Raw genomic sequence first — 21,551 nt, 5'->3', positions numbered from 1 at the left:
GTTCTACCAAATACCTTGTCTGCTAAAGCCACCGCTTCGGTGACAGCATCAAACTGTCTTACAGTATCAAGAATCTTAATTTCATATGAATATCTCTAAATATAATAAAGGTCCTGGATGACAGGCCAGGTTCCCCAACTTCTTCAAATATTTCTAAACTTCAAACACCATTCAAAAAATGTGCTGATTCATCACTTTCTTAAAATTATAGAAACTGATTATCAGAAAGGGCTTTAGCAGTTGTTGAGTCCAGCCTTATCCTGCCCAAATAACCATCCTCTTAAATATTTCAGCCCACTTCCATTCAACAAAGTCCCCCATTCCCTTTCAATGCAGTCCCCCTGTAAATAACTATAAGTAAAATAGTCTTCAGATGGATAAAGCCTGCCAATCTATAGAGTTTATCCACTGATCCTATTTCCAGCTTTGGGTAGATGGGTGTGATTTGTATAAACAATGGCACTTTGAAAATTGTTGTTTTACACACCCTATAGACAGATGACTACTCATGCAGCTTATCATAGGAACTAGGCACAAGTAAAGATACTCTCCATTATATGGGCTAATCCTGTGAGCCTTTCTGACTATAGGTGACATACCTGTCTTTTCAACTTCATAAAATATTAGGAAGGGTAAACATCAAAATCCCAGTACTGATTATGTACTACAGAATTACAATATCATTCATTTTATTTTTTAAGCATTTCTATATTCTCCAATTTACCTACCATGAAGGGAAGTCTTATTATTTATAATCCTTTTAAAAGTATTTTATAATAAAATATATGTTTTTAATCTAGCTTTCAGCTCTAAACATTGAAACAAATATTTACTAGGAAAAAAATGAGCCGCACTAGCAATGTTTTCTTGATTCAGTTTAATTATACTGTTTCCTTATGGTTATAGAATCAAATTTTTTTTTGTTACTATTAAGGAAAAATGTATGTTAGCAAATATAAACTCTACATAGACCCCCAATTTGTATCTGTTCTTCCTGAGAACCAAAGCAAGCAGAGAACTATGAAAGTTGCTCAGTTTTCATCGTCTAAAAAAGAAAGAACACGAGTTCTTCACCAAATAGAAAAGTTTTCCTGGCAGCAAACATGAAACTAAAGTGTTGTAATGCTAGAACTTAAATAGGAAGCACTAAATTATATAATGGACATCATCAATAATTCAAGCATGAGTTTTTAAACATGTGCCTACAAACACACACACACCCATCTTCAACAAAAGCACAGGACTGAGCATAGTAAAGAGACATTTTAAAAAGCAAAACAACTTGTTTAATCCCAACATTTCACTCTGATGCAACTTATTAAAATCGGTTCCTGACTTTTTTTTTTTCTTTTTCCTAATCCCCCAAATTCAAAGTTAAATGAAAACCCTAGTAATCCAAACCACTTGTTTGGCAAGCAGTTATATTATAGTTAACCACAGACACACTAGATTGCAGGCAAGTGGGTTTTGAAAACGCTGAGATAATAGAAGTCCTCAAACGAGAAGTACTACTTTAATATCACAAACCATCTACATCATTATCAGAGACCACAGAGTAACTGGGTAACTTATTGGAAAAGTGAAAATGGCTGAGTCAGAAATTTCCATCTGACAGAGCAAAAGACTGAGAATGAGAGGAATAGTGAGAAAGTGGGAGGAGGGAAGGTAGCAGGGTAGAAACAGAGCAATATTTACCCATCCTTATAGAACTGTCAGGTAAGACTTCCCATAAGGAATATCTGACTCGAGTTATCGTAAAGGATAAAAATATCCACAAACAGGCAACCTCACAAGTTTCCTATGTTTGCAGGCATCAGCTTTATGGATTGGTACTCTGAAGTCAAACTTTTGTGTTGGAAGTAACAAAAGAAGCTACTCAAGAAAAGTTACAACTCAGACCTTGTCTATTTTCAGAAAAAGAAGATCTAAATACTAATGCAAATCACTGAAACTGAGCTTCCTTTCTTCTTAAGAAGCATCCCATAATCTCAAAATGAGCTCAACCCAGAGGTCACTTGGTCTGCCTTCCCAACAAACTGGTGTTTGGGTTCTGTCTTTGCATTCCCACCAAGTGATCATAAGTCAGGTTCTCTTCAAAACCCCATATGTTATACATCTACATCATCCAATGTTGGAATCCATGTTAGAAAGTATTTCCTCAAACTAGACCAAATCTGTATGTTCTACTGATCCATCATTATTCTACCCACTAGGGTTACAATCTTTTCCCTACACTGTATATGGTAGCCACTACTCATATGTAGCTATTTTTTCAAATTAACTAAAATTAAATTTAAAAAATTTAGTTCCTTAGTCTCGCCAGCCGCATTTTCAGAGCTAAATAACTATATGGGGCTTGTGCCTACCACTTTGGACAATGTGGAATATAGAACATTTCCACCATCACAGAAAGTCTATTGGACAGCACTAAACAATAATCACAGTGTGATAGATAAGTTATTGCTAACTTAGACAACCGGATCATTCAGTAGCATTCAAGGCCATTTTAATCATTCATGGTATATGTACACACACGTGCATAGGCACTTATATTTAAAACAACAGATGGAGCTTACTTTATCAGTATGGGCAACCAAGGATTTTGAATATATTATTGGTTTTGTGTTAGCCACTGATTTATCTTCAAAATCCTTGTACAGTATTTCTCTTTTTCGTCAACTATGAAGTAACAGTGGTTTTGCTAACTTCAGCAAAGTGAAAAAAATCAAAAGTTGTTCTACATTTATCAAACAACTACTCTGTAGACAATATGTCATAGAAACAAAGTAAGCAAATCTCCACTCAGAAAGGATAATACATTTAAAGGAATTCAATTCTGGGAAATAAACCTGCTACTGAATAAACCCACCAGATCACTAATATATACTTACCAAACACTGAAGAACTTCACATTCTGATAAGCAAATGTACATTTGTGACTTTCAAATGAACTTGTAAAATTAAACTGATGAAAGGTGGTGAAGATTCTCCTAAGTTTACTGTCTTTAGTGCACTCCTTAAAGAACAATTACATTTTTTTCCAATTTATTTATTTTCAGAAAAACAGTATTCATTATTTTTTCACCACACCCAGTGCTCCATGCAAGCTGTGCCTTCTATAATACCCACCACCTGGTACCCCAACCTCCCACCCCCCCGCCACTTCAAACCCCTCAGATTTTAAGTGGACATTCCACTTCAGAAAAATTCAGAAATACATGAATTTACACAGCAGCTAAATATTTAAAAGAAATAATTCCTGCTTTAAAATGATTCAGTTTATTTTTTAAATGGATTTAAAGTTTCCTAATTGAACATAAAAAGATGACTACCAAATTACACTTAAAAGGGTACCTGGGTGGCTCAGTCCACTAAGCTTTGGAGTCTTGGTTTTGGCTCAGGTCATGATCTCAGTGTCCTGGATTCAGCAGTGCATCGGGCTCTCTGTTCAACAGAGTCAGCTTGCCCCTCTCCCTCCCACTCTGCTCTTCCCCAGCAAACCCCCAAATAAATAAAATCTTTAAAAAAATTGTATTTAGAAAATGAAGTGTTTTCTGCAATATACTACATAGAGGACTTGCATTCAGTGAATACTCACGTCATAAAAATGCAGTACAGTATAACTAAGTACTCTCACTCTGATTACAGTCTTGGCGCTAACACTCACTAGATGAATAATCTTGAACAAATTAATATAACTTCCATTTGCCTACCTGAAATATGGGAGTGACAACAACCACTATAAGTACTTCAGTACTACAGGAAATTTATACATTAAAAAAAAAGTATTCACAAGTTATTAGTCAGAATTTCTATGTAGAAAACAACAGACCTTTGATAACCACAAGGAGTCCTCACAATACCCAAAATACTTAAATACTCTTAGATTAGCTAGCAGCAGACAGAATTTTTCAAAGCAATTTTCCACTAAGAATATCCAGATTGTAAGAATTTATTGCTTTTATTTTGATTGCATGTATCCCTAAAGAAACTTCAACCTTCTGTTGTTCCACTACTTGAATGGCACTCTTCCTGGCACTTAAACAAGCCCTCAAATGGTTTGGCAGCCCTCAAATGGTTTTGGTTTCTCTGTTTGCCTTAGCCTAGAAAGAAAAGCCACCCATCTCCTTAAACCCTAGTAGGATAAACCCAGTCATGCCCATTAAAAACCCAAAAGATCATATCCAAACCAACTTAAGTACAAGTTTACACCAAGGAAAGAAAACCATTTTGGTTTATTGGCTTCATATGACAAGAGAGTTTCCTTAAGTACTAGCTACTGCAAATTCTATTTACCCTGAGTCAGATATTTCCACTTTCAACTTCTCTTCTGCAAGGAGATACTTTAGCTGGCACTTTCTTTCCTATTAGGATTAGCAAACACATTTCAATTTCAAAAAATGAAGAGTAAGGGGCGCCTTGGTGACTCAGTTGGTTAACCCTCCGACTCCTGATTTCAGATCATGAGATCAAGCCCCGAGAGGGCTCTGCTCAGCATGGAGTCTGCTTCAGATTCTCTCCTTCTCCCTCTACCCTTCTCACTCCATCTCGCTAAAAAAATAAAATTTAAAACAAAATCAAGAGTAATACTCAAAATCCCCCCCTACAAAATTCTGTTTCAATTAACAGCCATGGGGTAAGCAGGCATGGTGAAAAGATTCTCCTAAATCTTGTTCCCTTAAAGCAAACTGTACTACTTACAGTTCCACTCTGGTAACCATTTGTCAGAACTCTACACACGATTCCAGTAATCTTAGACCATATAAATCCAAAAATATGAACAAAAAACAAAGAGGTAAATCTTGAGATTTTTGGAATTTTACTCTGATATGCTGCCATATGCTCAATATTGGTCGCCTTTACTAACCAGACATGTGTTTTTCTACAAGTTATCTTGAGATCATGGGTACCTTTTTAGTATTTAGGGGAATGCCTCCCCAGAAGATCAAGAGATTTATCTTCCTAATAATAATACAAGTAGGCTTACATTTAAATCAGATTTCCTAGAAATACTGTCTATACAGAAGGAAGCAACCCAAGAGTAAACTGAAAGAAGTTAGGCTATGTTTCAAAGCACTCCTAGAAAATCCCTATCCTGATAACAGGGAGTTGTGCCAAGAGTTTAAAAAGTAATTCTGTCAACCACTTTGGCACGAGTGGCAGAGGGAGAAGGCGAGAGAATCTCAAGCAGACTGCCCGAGCACAGAGCCTGGTGTAGGGCTTGATCTCAAGACCCTGAGATCGCAACCTGAGCCAAAACCAAGAGTCGGACACTTAACCAACAGTACCACCTAGGAGCCCCCACCATTATCATCATTTTATTATTATTATTATCATTATATTGAGAAAAACCTGTATTCACTTTAGTGGTATTTAAAAGTTAGATGTGAGGGGCGCCTGGGTGGCTCAGTGGGTTAAGCCGCTGCCTTCGGCTCAGGTCATGATCTCAGGGTCCTGGGATCGAGTCCCGCATCGGGCTCTCTGCTCGGCAGGGAGCCTGCTTCCCTCTCTCTCTCTCTCTCTGCCTGCCTCTCCATCTACTTGTGATTTCTCTCTGTCAAATAAATAAATAAAATCTTAAAAAAAAAAAGTTAGATGTGAACTTTTGAAAGTTCACTAAAAAAAGCTGGAAACACAGCCACTACTATGGGAAGAAAGCAAAACCTGAAGCATAAAGGTAAATTCCAATAAGCAGAAAGCTGAGATTTCTTCCTTAACACAAAAATAAAGAATATATAAAGTGGCAACATTATTCCATTTTGGACTTTTCCTACTGTGTGAAGAGTATTTCAGAGGGGGGAAAAAAAAACTCAACTTTGGAGCTAGAGATCAGGATTCAAATATGGCTTACTTAAATGGCTATAAAACTCTGGGCAAGTTATTTAATCTCTTTGAGCCTAAGGTTCCTTCTTTGTAAAATGAGAATAAATGTCTTGCGAACTAAATTAGATACATGAGGGGCCAAGGAATACACCACACCTGTCACTCAATAAAAGGAAACTCAATACATGGAACCTATTATTATTGGCAGCATCAGAATTAAGGAATTCTTATGTCCCATAGTTATTTTCCATTAAGTATTTTTCTTCCAATCAGGTCCCTTAACTAAGTCACTGATTAACACAGATCTAGTCACTTGTCTAGCATACAATCCATTATAGAATATGCAATCATTGCTTCACCTTATGATGTGTAGAAATGTTTCCTGGCAAAGAACTGAACTATAATCAACAACTTAGTACATTTCTATAGCTCTTTCTAAACTATGTCCAACTGAAGGAGGATGTTTCCTACACATATTGTGGGCCTGAGTCAAAGGAAAATCAGTATGTATAAAATGTTTAAAAGTCTCCATCACTTCAAACTTTTTTTTTCAATTGAATGTCCAGAGTTAGAAAGCAAAGTAGAATTATATAAGAAAGTCATGTAATTAAGAGTTTAATCAACATCAAGAATGACAGGAGGGTAGACTGTTAAGTAGAGGTATAGTTGGTCAAAATATAAACACACTAACATACAAATTAAAAACAGTGCATGCCTAAAACTAGATGGATTTTCTTAACTTCTATTCTTTAAGTTGCTCTATGAAGACTTTCTGCCAAATCCACATGCCATTTTGACATCTTTACCGTAAAAAATATGGATATTTCTTGCCCAATGTATAGAAGTATGTCTTTACTGTACCATATAAGAAACACACCAATACAAAGAGCCCAGTTTTTAATCCTAGACACCTGACAGAATTTTAGTTCTGCTTCCATCAATAGCTCACCAAGTGACCTCTGACAAGTCACTTTCCAAATCAGAACCTCAATGTCCTTAGCTATAAGGAAACAGTCCAAATTAAGAATTTATCCAACTTTGGAGCTCCTGATGGCTCAGTCTGTTAAGCCTCTGCCTTCAGCTCAGGTCATGATCCTAGGGTCCTGGGATCAGGCCCCATGTCCGACTCCCTGCTCAGTGAAGCAGGGAGAACCTGCTTCTTCCCTCTGCCCTTCCCTCCACCAACTCTCTCTCGCACTGGCACACATTCCCTCTCTCTCACATAAATATCTTTTAAAAAAGAGGATTCATCCAACTTAGACACAGGCTCGCATGAAATGTACTTGATTCAGAGTAAGTTATATACACTTGTCTCTTGGACACAAGCGTATCATCTAAAATGTGATCATCACAGCCTGTAAAAAGACTACCCTACAGAATAACTGCTGTGCTTTCTCCTGCACCAAATACTGCTTTCTTCATTGTTGCTGATGGTTCAACTATTTCCGCAATACAAAATGGCAAACATCTGCTTTTATTCCTCCATATAGAAGCTTCAATGACCAATAAATCTTAAAACAACCTTTCATTTAACCTGGTGCCTTATTTAAATAAAAAAAAAAAGGTACTCTTTTCCTATTTCAACTAGCAATTCTCACAAAATGTTCAGTATCAGCGTAAAATTAGACCATGTTATCAGTCATTTATTGTCCAACGAATATGAATGTGAACTGTGCCATTAACTAAAAGGTTTATGGGGGCCAGATGATCACAGTACAGCCAGGGAAAGTGAGCACCCTCCATATTCATCATGCTTCTGAAAGATCACCAAATGTTTCAAGTTCAAGTGGAATGTGTTCTTAAAATGTCTTGGATTTCTCTCTGCAATGCTATTGAAACTAGTTTCAGTACATTCTACAGTGTACTTGGTTATCATGTCATTCCCCTGCAGAGGAAGTGAAAGAAAATCAGGGGCTGCCTGCATTTGTGAACAGAAAGACAGCTTCTCCAAATCCTTTCTGCTCTACAGGATTTACTTGCTTCATGGTTTTTTTAAGGAGTCAAAATTATTTTGTTTGTTTTTTTTAATTGAAATAATAGCTGCCTATAAGCATAAATGTGTTTTTTACAGCACTGCCTGTTTTGAAAGCAGTGTTACCTCCTAATATATCATATGAAGTTGAAAGAGGCTAAACAGTGTACCTTAAGTTAGACAACCATTCCAAATTAAGCACAATTGGACATATCCATGACAAAGCAAAAACTCTTTGAGCTCTTTCTTGCTCGTGCCTTCCCACCTTCTTTTGATCATAAACCACTCCGAGTTTGCAATCTGTACATCCATCTCTTTAGTCTCCAGCCCAAAACTTTCAGATTCTTCAGTTAGCTCCCCTTATATTCAAAAACTTTAAGAATACATATTATGCTTATCTGTTTAGTTAAAGATTTATAAGAACCTTGCTCCCTTTATGTCAAAATAAATCTGAGAGAAAATAGCAAACAAAAATTCTGAATGGAACCTAACATCATCTATTTAACTGGACACTCTAGTAACAGTGACAAAATGATACTATATAACATTCCTGGAATATATGCAAATATCAGCATTATCTTACATAACTAAAGTCAATCCATAAACAAGTAAGCTCACTGTCTGCATAGGAAATTACTATGTGTTTAGGCCTTGATTTAACTTTGATACCAATCAACATCTTATGGAAATTTGAAAAATGGAAAAAAAGACAATAAAAAGTAAAAGCGACTTGTTCCTTGTCCTCTATTCCTACCCCAGTGAATTCACGCAAATGATAATAGGTCTTAATCTAGTGACATTAGTTTTGTTAGCTCAGGTCAGTCTGCCCACTGAGCACAAGTGTCAGACAGTCTGATTAAGTTTTCTGAAGTATCTCTTATATGTAAGGATCCAAAAAAGAAATTGAAATTCGTCAGCAACCAGTCTCATGTTAAGAGAAAGGGAGTAAATTAATACAGAGAATGATACACGTTGCTTACAGAAATAAGTAGTTCAAAGAGGCTTGAAGAAATTACAAAAAGAAGCAGGACAGACTTAACAGAAAATGAGCACTTGAGTAAGGCCTGGTGGGGTGCTGAAATAGGCAGATTTGGATAGTGTAGAAGGAAACTCCAGGCAGGGCAACAGCGCTCACAGGAACAATAGTCTGGAAGAAGTGAAAAAGTCAAAGTATTACAAGGCGACTTGAATAGTAATGTCAAGCTTGGTTGCATACCACTACATTTTACAGAAAGTTTTCATATCCATTTCTTCAGTTAACTGTCATCACAAGCCCATGTATTAGGCACAGTATATATTATCTCCAATAAGCTGATAATAAAACCAAAGCTTAGAGATACGGAGTATTATCTCTGCGTTCTTAAACCTAATAGGTGGTAAAAAGGAGATGTGAAACCAGGTCTTACAAGTCTAGGTTGAGGGTATTTCCTTTTAGAAAGAAGTCAATCTGCTGAAGTTAAATTTTATACTGTAAGTCTGATTTCTTTTTTTTTTTTTTTTAAAGATTTTATTTATTTATTTGACAGAGAGAGATTACAAGTAGGCAGAGAGGCGGGTAGAGAGAGAAGGAGGAGGAAGCAGGCTCCCTGCTGAGCAGAGAGCCCGATGCGGGACTCGATCCCAGGACCCCGAGATCATGACCTGAGCCGAAGGCAGCGGCTTAACCCACTGAGCCACCCAGGCGCCCCTGTAAGTCTGATTTCAATGAGGAAGAATTATTTAATGTTTCAGTAAACTAGAGCAAATACTGCAAAATAAGTATAGGAGGAGCTCAATTACTAAAAAGATGCTTGGCAGAGGTGTATAGAGTAAAAATGTAGCCTCCTTCTATATTTAAAATGAAAAAGAAAATGAGAGGCATATCACATATTGCCAAGTAAACAGGGATTAGAAACATCTGCATTTCTTACCTCCCTTCAATTGGCATAAATCTTTTCAACATCTGTTCCCCACATTTTGTGGGGAACATAGGGAGAGAACCCATAAATAGGGAAGAGAAAGTTGGGGTGGCTCAGTTGGTTAAAGCCTCTGCCTTCAGCTCAGGTCATGGTCCCAGGGTCCTGGGATCAAGCCCCACATTGGGCTCTCTGCTCAGCATGGAGCCTGCTTCCTCCTCTCTCTCTGCCTGCCTCTCTGCCTACTTGTGATCTCTGTCACATAAATAAATAAAATATTTTTAAAAAATAGGGAAGAGAAAGTAAACTTAAAAAAAAATGTTGATTAACCCAAATATGAATAGCTGAACAACACCCTAGTGATTTCTGTTCTACAATCTAGAGAGCAAGTTTTCATGTTTTACACAGTAATCAATTATGAAACAGAAAACAAATTTAGAATCTGGAGACAATCTGTGGTAGACAGGTATCCTCCAGGTTTGTTTTTTTTTTGTTTTGTTTTGTTTTTTTTTAAAGATTTTATTTATTTATTGGAGAGAGAGTGAGAGAGAACATGAGAGAGGAGATGGTCAGAGGGAGAAGCAGACTCCCCAAGGAGCTGGGAGCCCGATGCGGGGACCCGATCCAGGAAGTCCAGGATCATGACCTGAGCCAACTGAGCCACCCAGGCGCCCCTACCCTCCAGGTTTTAAGTGCCAATGAAAACTTCACATATCCAGAAGAGGCTTTGTAGTAAGGCCTTCACTCAGTAGTCACATCCAACTGCCCATGGTATTTCAGCAATGTCTCCTTAGCTGCGTGATTACCAGTATCCATCTACTCTGATGAAGTTATTAGAATCCTCCTTTTTACTCACAAAGTGTCTGGGTTTGGCCTATAAATTCTGTGGCGACCCTGTCTTAAGCCTAGTAGTTTTCCTAGTATGGGAAGCTTGAGAATCACTGACACAAAGTTCCTGGACTTCAGGGATGTTAAAAGCACAGTAAACTGGGGTCTATCCATAACTCCCTAATCATTTCTAAACCTCCAATCTCTCCTCTCCAACATACACACATAGCCAAGATGACCTTTAGAAGATCGGCTCTGTGAAGCTCTAATGAGATAACTATAAAAAGATACGAAGAAATGCTTTGTGGGTCCACTAAAGCCCTATTTGAAATAAGGTCTGACCATGGAAACCTAGGAAAACAAGAGAAGCAGACAAATCCAGTTAAAATCCAGCCATCAGGGATAAGATAAGGGACCTTTTGTAGGCAAAGCCAGAAAGTGATCTGTAAATACAGATATTGAGAATGGGCAGTTCTTTCCAAATAGCTGTTGGCCCAGATGTTAGAGCAAGCTCAAGTAGTACAGATGTGGCGATAACAATCTTAATCAAGTCTTTCTCTTTCTCTACTTCAGGTTTCCCATCTAGACAATAAAGACTTTTTGAAAGTATTTGCCAAACCCTAACATTCTATATTTTACAGACCCTCATAATATTAAAGGAAAAAAAAAAACAATATTTTAAAGCATTTGATAGGAAAGTGCTCCTAAAATATTAACATAATTAATGCAATAAACTACGGACTCCTCTATACAGTCAATTAAAAAAAAAAAACAGGAAAAAATATGTTGTTGATTGAGGAACAGTGAAGAAGAAAAGATACCCTTATAAGCCACTCACACTTTTTCTATTTGCAGTTAAAAATTCCGGAGTAAAGTTAATGGATTAAGTGACTCAGCTTTTATGACTCATTAGAAAAATAAAAGCCAAAAAAGTCCAGTGGAGACTCCCCTGATATTTGGTCACTGAGGAGCGGTGTTGAGACTGGAAACACTCATCACACACTAAACTTTCGAAGCCTAATGGTCAACCTAGGTACTTCTGATAGACGTTTCTAAGAAGACTAAGTAACACTTCCTTCATGCAAATGTCAGTAACACATTTTGAAGAGAGCCAGTGATAAGCAGTAAGCTAAAAATCAAATTATTTAAAAAACTGAATCTGTTTACTCATCCAATTCATTCATGAAAGCCCACAGACCTTTACTCAGAGCTGACATACGAAATACTCTTTACACATGGCTTCTATCTAGAGAATCAATTTTGAAGTACCTAGAAATATATATGGAGTGTAACTCTATTCTTCCAAAAAAAAAAACAAAAACCCGGATTTTTCTATATTTTTAAAAGTCACTATCAATCTAAAACACACTATAGGAATACAGTCAGCAATAGTCAACGACACCGACATATTAAAGAAAAGTTGTAATGGATGCTCATAGTGACAAATGAATATCAAAAAAAAAAAAAAAGTTAAATAAGGATGTTTTTTAAAGTTTCATCAAAAATGGTCCCCCAAAACCTACTATTTGTTCCTATAAAGTACCAGATAATAAAAAGTTTAAGCTTTGCTGGTCATATGGTCCCTGCCGCAATTACTCATCTCAGCCTTCATAGCGTGAAAGCAGACACAGGCAATATGTAAACAATGAACATGGTTTTGTTCCAATAAAACTTTACTTATAGAAACTGAAATATGAATTTCAAAGCATTTTCATACGTCATCAATCTTTCTCTTTTTTTTCAATCATTAAAAAATATAAAACCCATTCTCAGCTCACCTGCTGTGTGAAAACAAAGAAGTGGGTAGGCTGCATTTGTCCATGGTCCATAGTTTACAGACCCCTACCCTAGAGGAACAAATTCCAATTACTAGAGAGGGGGATAAAAAAAAGAAGTCTGCTCAATATTCTTGAACACTGACAGAGAAATGAGTTGCCACTACAAAAACTTGAGAAATTATAGAGTACAAAGGATTCCTGCACTAGGGTGACCACGGTATTCTCGTCAGTATACTGCAAATGTCCACTGGGAAAATCCAAATGTATAATCTGGGTATAAAAACTACAGACTCCTGGGACCACATCCAAGAGATTTAGCTGGTATCTAGTACGGCCAGCAATGTGTTTATAGTGAAGCTCCCATCATGAACAGTCTAATGTTGCACCAAAGTTTTAAAACCATTGACATTTGCAAAATATGTATCTGATATAAGACCTGACTCTACAATGTATAAAGAACCCTCAAAACTCAATAAAAAGAAAACAGCATAATTTTTTTAAGAGGGGCCAAAAGCTTAGAACACACACTTCAACAAATATGTAAGACTGGCAAATAAGCATAAGATAAGAGGCTTAACATCATTAGTTATTAGAGAAATGCAAACTAAAGCCACATGTATTATTATATACCTATTAAAATAGCTAAAAGTAAAAAACAAAAACAACAACAAAAAACCCTTGACAATGCAAAATGTAAACTGTGGACAAGGATGCAGAGCAAGTAGAGCTAGTGGGATGGTGGGAATGCAAAATGGTACAGTCACTTCGAAAAACAGTCTGGCAGTTTCTTATAAAGCTGTACAATCACCATATGACCCAGCAATCCACCATAAGTGCTTACCCAAAAGAAATGAAAATTTTCTTTCACCAAAAAAACCTCTCTATGCAAATGTTTACAGGGACTTTATAACCACCAAAAGTGAAAACAACCCAAATGTTCTTCAACAAGTGAATGGATAAGCTAACTGTGGTAGAGCCAAACACTGGAACTCAACAATGAGAACAACCAGAATTACTAATACATACAACATACTATCAGATACATTATGCTAACTGAAAGAAGCTAAACTCAAAAAAGTACTTACTGTATGAGCCAAATGATATGACATTTTTGCAAAGGAAAAAATTATAGTGGCAGAAAACAAATCAATGGCTAATGGGAGACAGGGACAAAGGGTAGAGAAGTTTGGGGGTTATGTAACTGTACTGCTCTTGACTGTCCCAATAATTACAAGACTATGCATTTGTTAAAATTCAGAACTGTAAATTAAGGATGAGTTTTTACTGTAAATAAATTATACCTCAGTAAATCTGACTAAAAAGGAAAAAAATACTGATATATAAACAAAACTGATTACACCTTGTTCTGGTTTATGAGAAACTTTTCTGTTTTAATGTTAGTGTATATGGTTACCAACTATCATATGCATACATACATACTTTAATGTATGTGGAGGATTTTTTGTAAATGAAATGCTGTAAAAAGAAATGGGTGTGTGTATGTATGTGCACATTTGTCATGACTTCTAATGGTAATATCTGGGAACTCTTTTGCACTGGTTTCTAAATTCAAACATCTGGGGATAAATGGTCTAAATAACCCCCAAGATCTTTCTGCATATATAAGCCAATTATCCTTTGTAGGTCTTATTCAAGATCTAGGGTATCCTAATTTTACCTTTTGAAGCACAGGTCACCTTTAAGTGGGTCATCAGTTAAAAATATTAATTCAACAGACCTTCCATAGCTACTTCTGAAACTGCAAATACAGCTAGGATAGGTTTGTTTTTCCCCCATGACTCAGAGTGATTCATTTTAAAAATATGCTTGTTGTACTTAGAAAACTAGGATTTCAAGCAGAGTTCCCTAAAGTTTTGTGGTATCTATAAATGTTTTCTTTATTAGCAGAATATCACATAGCTTTTTATCACTAAGGCAAATTCATTTATTGCAATAAAAACTCCTATATCCCTGGCAAGGACTGTGGAAAAACCATGGCCTATAGCTTTCTTTGAGTTTATTTCCCTACATGTTCAAAGTGTCCAAGCCTTTAAAGTTTAGCCCCATCAGGTAGAATACAGCAGAGAACATATGCAGTTTGTTTGTTTGTTTTTTAAATACAGCATTGAGGAAAGAGTGCGACTTCCCACACTTCACTCAATAATTCATTTGATGAATCAAAAATAAAACCTAAAAAAAGGTTTTAATTAAAAAATAAAGCCTATATTATCTCATTCATATCAAAAATTATCCCTAAAGTAATGCCAAAATAGCACTGAAATTGTTCTCATTATTTTCATTCAAGTGTTCTAAACATAAGATAGTATTAATGAAAAACATTAAAAATTAATCTGATGTATCTATAGAGTAATTTAAAAGAAAGAGATGACAAGGGGAAGGAGGAAAAGAAAGAAAAAGGAAGGGAAAAGGTAGGAGAAAAGAGAGAAAAGTGGGGAGGAGGGAGAAGGTAAGATAGGAGAGAATATTTGCAGCTTTAAATGTTTCTAATTCTAGCCCCAGTGTGCTAATTCCTAGCTACTTAACCTCAGCAGTTCAGTACACTCACTTCCCCGTTCTATCCCTAAGACTTTCCTCTGGAAAATAAGGAGGTTGGTTGGGATCAGTGGTTTTTAATGCTTTCTACTCTGAGATCCTTTGATTAAATATCAATTAATTTTACAGTTTGACACATGGAAGAAGTTGTTCTTTAGGTATCTATTAGTTTAAAAAAATTCAATGACTTAAAAATAGTTTATTAAAAAATCATAATTTACAAATGATAGTTATATCCATTTTTAAAAATTAATTCAAACAAGAAAGCATTGCATCCTTGCACATAGCAACAAACTGGAAGAGTTTTCCTTTTTCCTTTATGTTAGAGGCACTTGGGGTGCAGTATAAATTTAGAGGGTTCTTTACAGCAACTCCTTGAACTCTACACAACTGCCTCTCCACTACAGTGAATGAAGATCATGTCCATGCGCCACAGGGCATGCTTTATTGTGAAACTACCCTTGCATAACAGGTGGCACACAGTAGATAAACACTTTTTAAAAAAATATGTATCTAAGATTCTTTCCAACTTCCAAATTGTGAGATAAGTGCTTTAAACCTATTACTCAAAGAAAAATCAAAACCACAAAAGAGCATTTGTTAGGTGTTTTCACTAAAATTTTATTCTTAAAAATGACTACCTCCAAGGACAGAAGAAAAGCATGGAATTCTTTTTTCTTTTTCTTTTCACTTTTTGTTATACCTATCTACATAGGATAAAATCTATTTTTAAGATTCACCTATGAGAAAATAAACATTAGGGAAAAAAGATTAGAAGTTTTTATACAAAAAAAAAGTATTTCTTTAATAAATTTAATTCTGGCACTGTGATCTGTAATCCCTATGGATAAAAGGCATTATCCCTGCTCTTTAAGAGCCTAGACTCTGAAAAGGAATAGAAGATATTATTTTTAATATATAATAATAATATACTACACCAGAGGTATGATTCCTGAACCAACAGGGAACATTTAATAATACATTCATTCATTCATTCATTCACATATGCAAATATTTGCTGAATATTTTCTGGCTATGTGAAAGACCTGAAGCCAGATGAGGGTAAAAAAGATAAATAAGATACAGATCTCCCAACTCAGGTAGATCCAGCCATTGTCTCCTTAAAAAACAGCAACAACAACAACAACAAAAACCTGCTGTATAATTCTGAAGAAGAGAGAAAATGAGTTTGCCCTGGAGCCAGATTCTGTATGTCTGACGGATACTTCCTTCACATTACATGCCTAGCATGCACGTGATACGCTTTAGATCTCTGGGAAAACTTGCTTAATTTACTGCACCAGCCCTAATTTTGTATCTTTCCCCTTAAAATTCTGGATGTGTGCCATTAATTTAATTTACCTCATTATACCACTAGGGTGTTCTGAACCTAAAATGAATCAGTGCTTCCAAGACATATTTCTGAAAATGTATTAAACTTTATCTTTCACAAAAGAAAAAGATTTTCTTTCAGAATAGCTAGCTGCTTTTACTTCAAGAAATAAGTCACTAGGTATATTGATTTCAGACACACACGCACACACACAGAGTTAACGAACTCTGGAGATGGTGGAACTTTCCATCTGAAGAGTAGTACAAACACATAATACATAATGCATTTCTTACTACTCTAAGAGAAGAAATAAGAAGCCTGGCAGTAGCAACTGATGTATTGTGCTAAATGGCTATAAATGGAAAAACTCAAATGCCTATATAATTACAAAGGAGTTGGTAAAAGTTTAAGAGTCTAGAAATGGCTTTGATGGACAGGCTAATATTAGTTTTTAGAGCAACATTTTAAGAGTTAAAACTCTGTTAGACAGAAGGAACAAGATTATGATGATAAGTGAGCCACTCCAATTAAGTAGCGATATGGGAATTTAAGTGGAGGGGGCAAATAGGAAAGTAAGGGGTCTGGACTATTGTGTCAGAAAGAAAATTCGGGAAAGAAGCCAAAACTGACCAAAAACCTAAGTCTGTCAACTGAAGACAAGCATTCATTTTTTAGAAAAAAATACTCCCAGTTCCAATCTAAACTAAGAAACTTGGAGAATACTGTTGGAACCTGACTATACCTTTGTCTAACATTTGCAAATTGCATGATGCATTTGAATTATACATCTACTGATTTAAGAAAACAATGGCTGGAATTATTTCAAATCTTGTTGGGTAGAAGCTCAAATGTTTCAGGAGAAATAAAGGACTATTCCTAAACATTGGCAACAGTAATTGCATTACAAAAAGTATGTGTGTTCCAAATAGGCTTTTAAACCAGAAATAATGATGTGTGTTGACATTTAGCTAGACTTAATTCCTTTCATCTACGTATGAATTCAAATGTGTCCCTTTGTCTCCTACTTTAAGAGATTTCCTAAGGTAAAAATACTACTGTAATTTTCTTTTTTTTTTAAAGGTCTGTCCAAATGATGAAATCTTCAACCACCTTAAAAGTAAGTAAGCAAGCACTGGATTTTAACATAGAACAGAAAATTTTAAAATATTCCCTGATGTCAGCTGTTACCCATGACCTCTGTTGAGATGTTCACAACAAAGGTCACAGGGCTCCCCAACCCCTTCCAAAGAAAAGGCAGTGTGAAGCCACAGACATCCATTGCATTATTCTTAATCTCTATTGGAATCCACCCTATGACCCCAAATCGTAATTGTATATGAATCTACCAAAGTTTAGACTGAAAAGAGAAGTGGAGGAGACGGACTTTAAAAACAGCTTAAAAATCTATGCCAGGATATTAAGCAATTTACCACTAAACTTCCTTTACAAACTGAGTTGGAGTTTCAGTATTGAGAACAGTCTCAATGTGTGTATTTTACCGAAACATGGGCACCAGCTTTATTCTCTTTAAATTAGGGTTCAAAGACATTGTTAGGTAATTACTGGGCCATAATTAAGAGTTACATTACAGAAAGATACCCTTTATTAGACTTGAATGCGTCCCAGGTCAAAAACTATACCCATTAGGAGGTTCCTAGCCTAATACAGTATTTCCTTTGAGGATCCTAGAACCAGAAAAGTCAGATGCTTACAAAGACAATGATCTCTACAATTTCTGACCACCTTCGAAATCAATCAGTATTTAATTCTAACTTAATGAAAGAGCCACACCAAATTTCCTTCCCACTTTACCCTATCATGCAAACTGGATCGTCAAACACCACATTATGCAAAGTGAAAGCCAATTTGAATGTGCTAAAATTCCAGAGTTTAGGAATAGAAACATCTTGCATTTTTAGATGGAAAGTGTTTTTTAGAATCCCTTGAGAAAGAAAGTACTAGAATAAATCATTCATCATTCATGTTTTGGTTAGAAACCAGAAGACCTAACAGTCATACAAATGCATATTCAAAAAGTGAGTTTCAAGTTTGTTCCAGGTCACAAACAGGTACAGGGGGCTGGGTAAAATCACAGCACTACATGATTAATACTTAACCTGTTAAGGTTGTGTTTGAATTCCTGTGTTCACTCTACCCCTCATCCACCCCCAAAAAAGCACAACACATTACATAGGGTCACTTTTTCTTTAGAGATAGCCAACACACTGATATCTGTCCATAAAACTCCAACCCAAAAGGCTAAATACCACCAATCTCAGAGACTAGTACTTTCAGAATCTAATCTGCCTTTCCTCCCACTCAAGCAACAGACTTGACACTGCTCTGAAAACTACATCTACATGAGAATACCTGAATAGCCACCAAAGCCCTGCTGGAAATTGAAAGGTTGAAAGATCTCAGGCCTAAACTCTCAGACCCTTCAGGAACAATAGGGCAAGCCTGGCCCCATTAAAAATTCTACGTAAAACCAGTGACTCTATCTCCTAGTGTTCTGAACTCTGGGAAAGAAAGCAGTGAAGCCTACTTGGTATTTTGGGGTGGGCCTGAACACCCACAAGACCATCAGAGTCAAATCAAGCTGTCACTGAAACATGCAGTTCCAAGAAAGCAAAAATTCTTATTTTCAATTCCACATTTCCAGGACACCCCAGGCCACACTGTTCAGCTGAAACAATTGACATTCACAACAAAGACAACCTTTGCAAGCCTGGATAGCACTCTGTGATTTCCACACTTCCGGGGCCAAAGAAGAGCCAAAGATAACTAAAGGTTAAGGTGATCCAGCACCCACAATTTCAACAAAAAATGCTAGATCCTGGAGCAGACAATCAAGAGCAGAGGAGGAAAGTCAAAAGGCTACTTGCCAGTGGTTAAATCAGACCAGTACTAATCAACCATAATTTCCCAGGACATCAGAATAAAGAGCCCTTAAAAATCAAGGTCACCAGTCAGTCCCCTGTTCCCCCTTGCCCCTGCTTTTCCTAAGAAAAAACGCTTATAGTAACTTCCCATCAGCCTGCCCGCACTGGGCAGTGCCAAAACTAAACTTTTAAACCTTGAGGGAGGTGGGAAAGTCAGCCAGCCAGCCGCTGGGCTAGGAAAAGTGGAGAGAAGGAGGGAGTCAAGTTTCAAAACAAAGACTCCACAAGGAACTGAATGTCAACCCCTCCCCACTTTCTAGCCTTCAAGCCAGCTAGGCTGGGCCTTGATTTTTAAGGACACAAATAAGTTAGATTTACCCAGCTCTCGAGCGTTCACCAACGCTTTGCTCTTCGGTAAAACATTCTGTACAACCACTTGCTGAGGGTGGTGCTGTCCTCTCTCCCCCCACTTCCTCGGGGGAAGAAATCGGGCTCATTAAGTAGTGACTCGCCCAAGGTACCACAGTAGAGCCTCAAGTCAATTCTGTCCCCGACCAAGGCGCCAGGGCCAGGGCACCGGAGGCGCCCGCGCGAGGGCCTCGGGGGCCAAAAGGACGACGTCCCCGCCCGGAGAGAGCCAGGCTGGGAGAGGGGAGGGGCCCCGCGCGCCTCGCGCCCCGGCCCCTACCTTCCTTGACTCCCGGCAGCTTGGACTGGTCGATGGTGACTTCAGCCATGTTGGGCCGGGGTCCCGGCCGGCCCTCGCCGCCCTCTTCCCCGCCCGCTACCTTGCCGCCGCTGGCCACAAGCGCGGCCCCGCGCGCAGCAGCAGCGCCCGACGCGGCGCAAAGTCCGGCCGGCAGCGCGCCGACCGGGGGGAGGAGCGGCCTCCGCGGAAGGGCTGGCGACAAAGGCGACCGGAGACCCGGCCCGGCGCCCCAGGCTGGCAGCCCAGCCACCCCGCCGCAGCCACCTGCTCCCGCGCCCCCGGCCCCGATCGGTACCAAATCTCCGGAGCCCGGAAATGGACCCGGGCCGTCCAGTACGGAGGGAGAGAGGAGACAGAAAGGCGGGCGGGCAGGCGGGCAGGCGGGCGGGCCTGGGTGGGGAGGGGGAGGGGAGCTGCAGGTCTGTAACCGCAACTGCGAGTGGCTGGCGAGCGAAGATCGGCGCCCGCGGCCGCCTCCCTGCTGTCTCCTTTGTGCCGCGCGACGCCCCCGAGGCTGAGGCCTCCCTGTGCCCCCGCCCCCGGGCCCTGCCTCCCTATCCTCGGAGGGTCGCGTCTGTCGGCGGGGCCTTTGTGTCCTGAAGGCCTCAACAAAAGGGCCACATGGGTTACCCAGAACATGACCCGTATTGTCACCAGAGTCTACAGCATTCTGTGCCCTGGTTCCGGGCTGAGATTCCCTGCTGCCTGGCTCTCTCGGGCGTTCTTTGCCTCCCGAGATTAGTGGAAAGATTATATATGGACTCGGAAAACCTCTAATACAACCTACAGAACTAGACAACAGCTGATATCTGGGCCAGTTTAGAGAAGAGAGCGTTCACAACCAGCTGGAGGAACTGAGTCATTCATTCATCAAAAAACGCATGACTGTCTACCAAATGCGATGTTAGGTACTGGGGGTGTTTCAGACGTTCCAGACATTATCACATATTGGACTATAATTGTGACATTTTCTTCTCCCAAAAATAGATATCCTGTCTGCATCTTCTGGCAACAGAATTCTCCCTCTCTTCGGGACTCCGTCCTCAGCAGTGGGCTCCTCTCCTAAGTGTGCAATCGTAGAACCTCGCTATAGCCACCACGCCTACCACCACCCACACCTGTTCCTCTAAGGCTGGGTGTGTGACCAATACAGGTCAAGCAGTATACTTCCCTGGGATTCTTGCCTAAAGAGGGACAGGTACTTTCTGTTTTCTATGGGGAGGATTTGTGCTCACTAGTAAACAATGAAACCAAACTGCAGAGGGAGCAAAGATAAGAGAAAGAGAGATAAAGAGGGCATGTTCTGATAAGAGAGCAAACCAGGTCCCTGGAATAGCTGAGATGCCTACCGCTCCTGGATTCTGGGATCTACCGCCAACATCCTCTCAAATTTAAGCTGGTAATTTTACTCTCTCAAGCGTGTAAAAATGGATTTTCCTCCATTCATAACTCAAAGAGTCTCAGTCTGACAGGCCACATGGAAGAGGTTTTATATGGACAGGACATTTAAAAAAATAGGGTAACAAAATGTAGGCTAACAAAAATTTAGGAGAAGAATTTCTAGGACTTTCTAGGCCAAAGGGTGAACAACTATGGCCACGGGATTTTTTTTTTTTTTTTTCTTTTTTAAGAGAGGGAGAGGAGAGAAGTGGGGAGAGGCAGAGGGAATCCCAAGCAGGTTCCCAGCATGGATCCTGAAGTGGGATTGGATCCCTCCACCCTGATATCATGATCTGAGCCAAAATCAAGAATCCTGCCCCTCAACTGACTGAGCCACC

General features: G+C 38.5%; 1 protein-coding gene across 2 annotated transcripts in view; it reads right to left on the bottom strand.

Moving 5' to 3' along the window:
- The window catches only part of CCDC50 (coiled-coil domain containing 50), a 71,297-nt gene extending 51,187 nt beyond the window's left edge, over nt 1-20,110 (bottom strand). For both annotated transcript variants that reach the window (XM_044252003.1, XM_044252004.1), the window contains exon 1: nt 19,753-20,110. In XM_044252003.1, the coding sequence (XP_044107938.1) occupies nt 19,753-19,801 (49 nt within the window). In that variant the 5' untranslated portion in view covers nt 19,802-20,110. The remainder of the gene's footprint in view (nt 1-19,752) is intronic.
- Nucleotides 20,111-21,551: the final 1,441 nt, after the last annotated feature.

Source organism: Neovison vison, chromosome 6, assembly GCF_020171115.1.
Source record: "Neovison vison isolate M4711 chromosome 6, ASM_NN_V1, whole genome shotgun sequence".
NCBI lineage: Eukaryota > Metazoa > Chordata > Mammalia > Carnivora > Mustelidae > Neogale > Neogale vison.
This window is presented reverse-complemented; position numbering and strand designations above follow the sequence as displayed.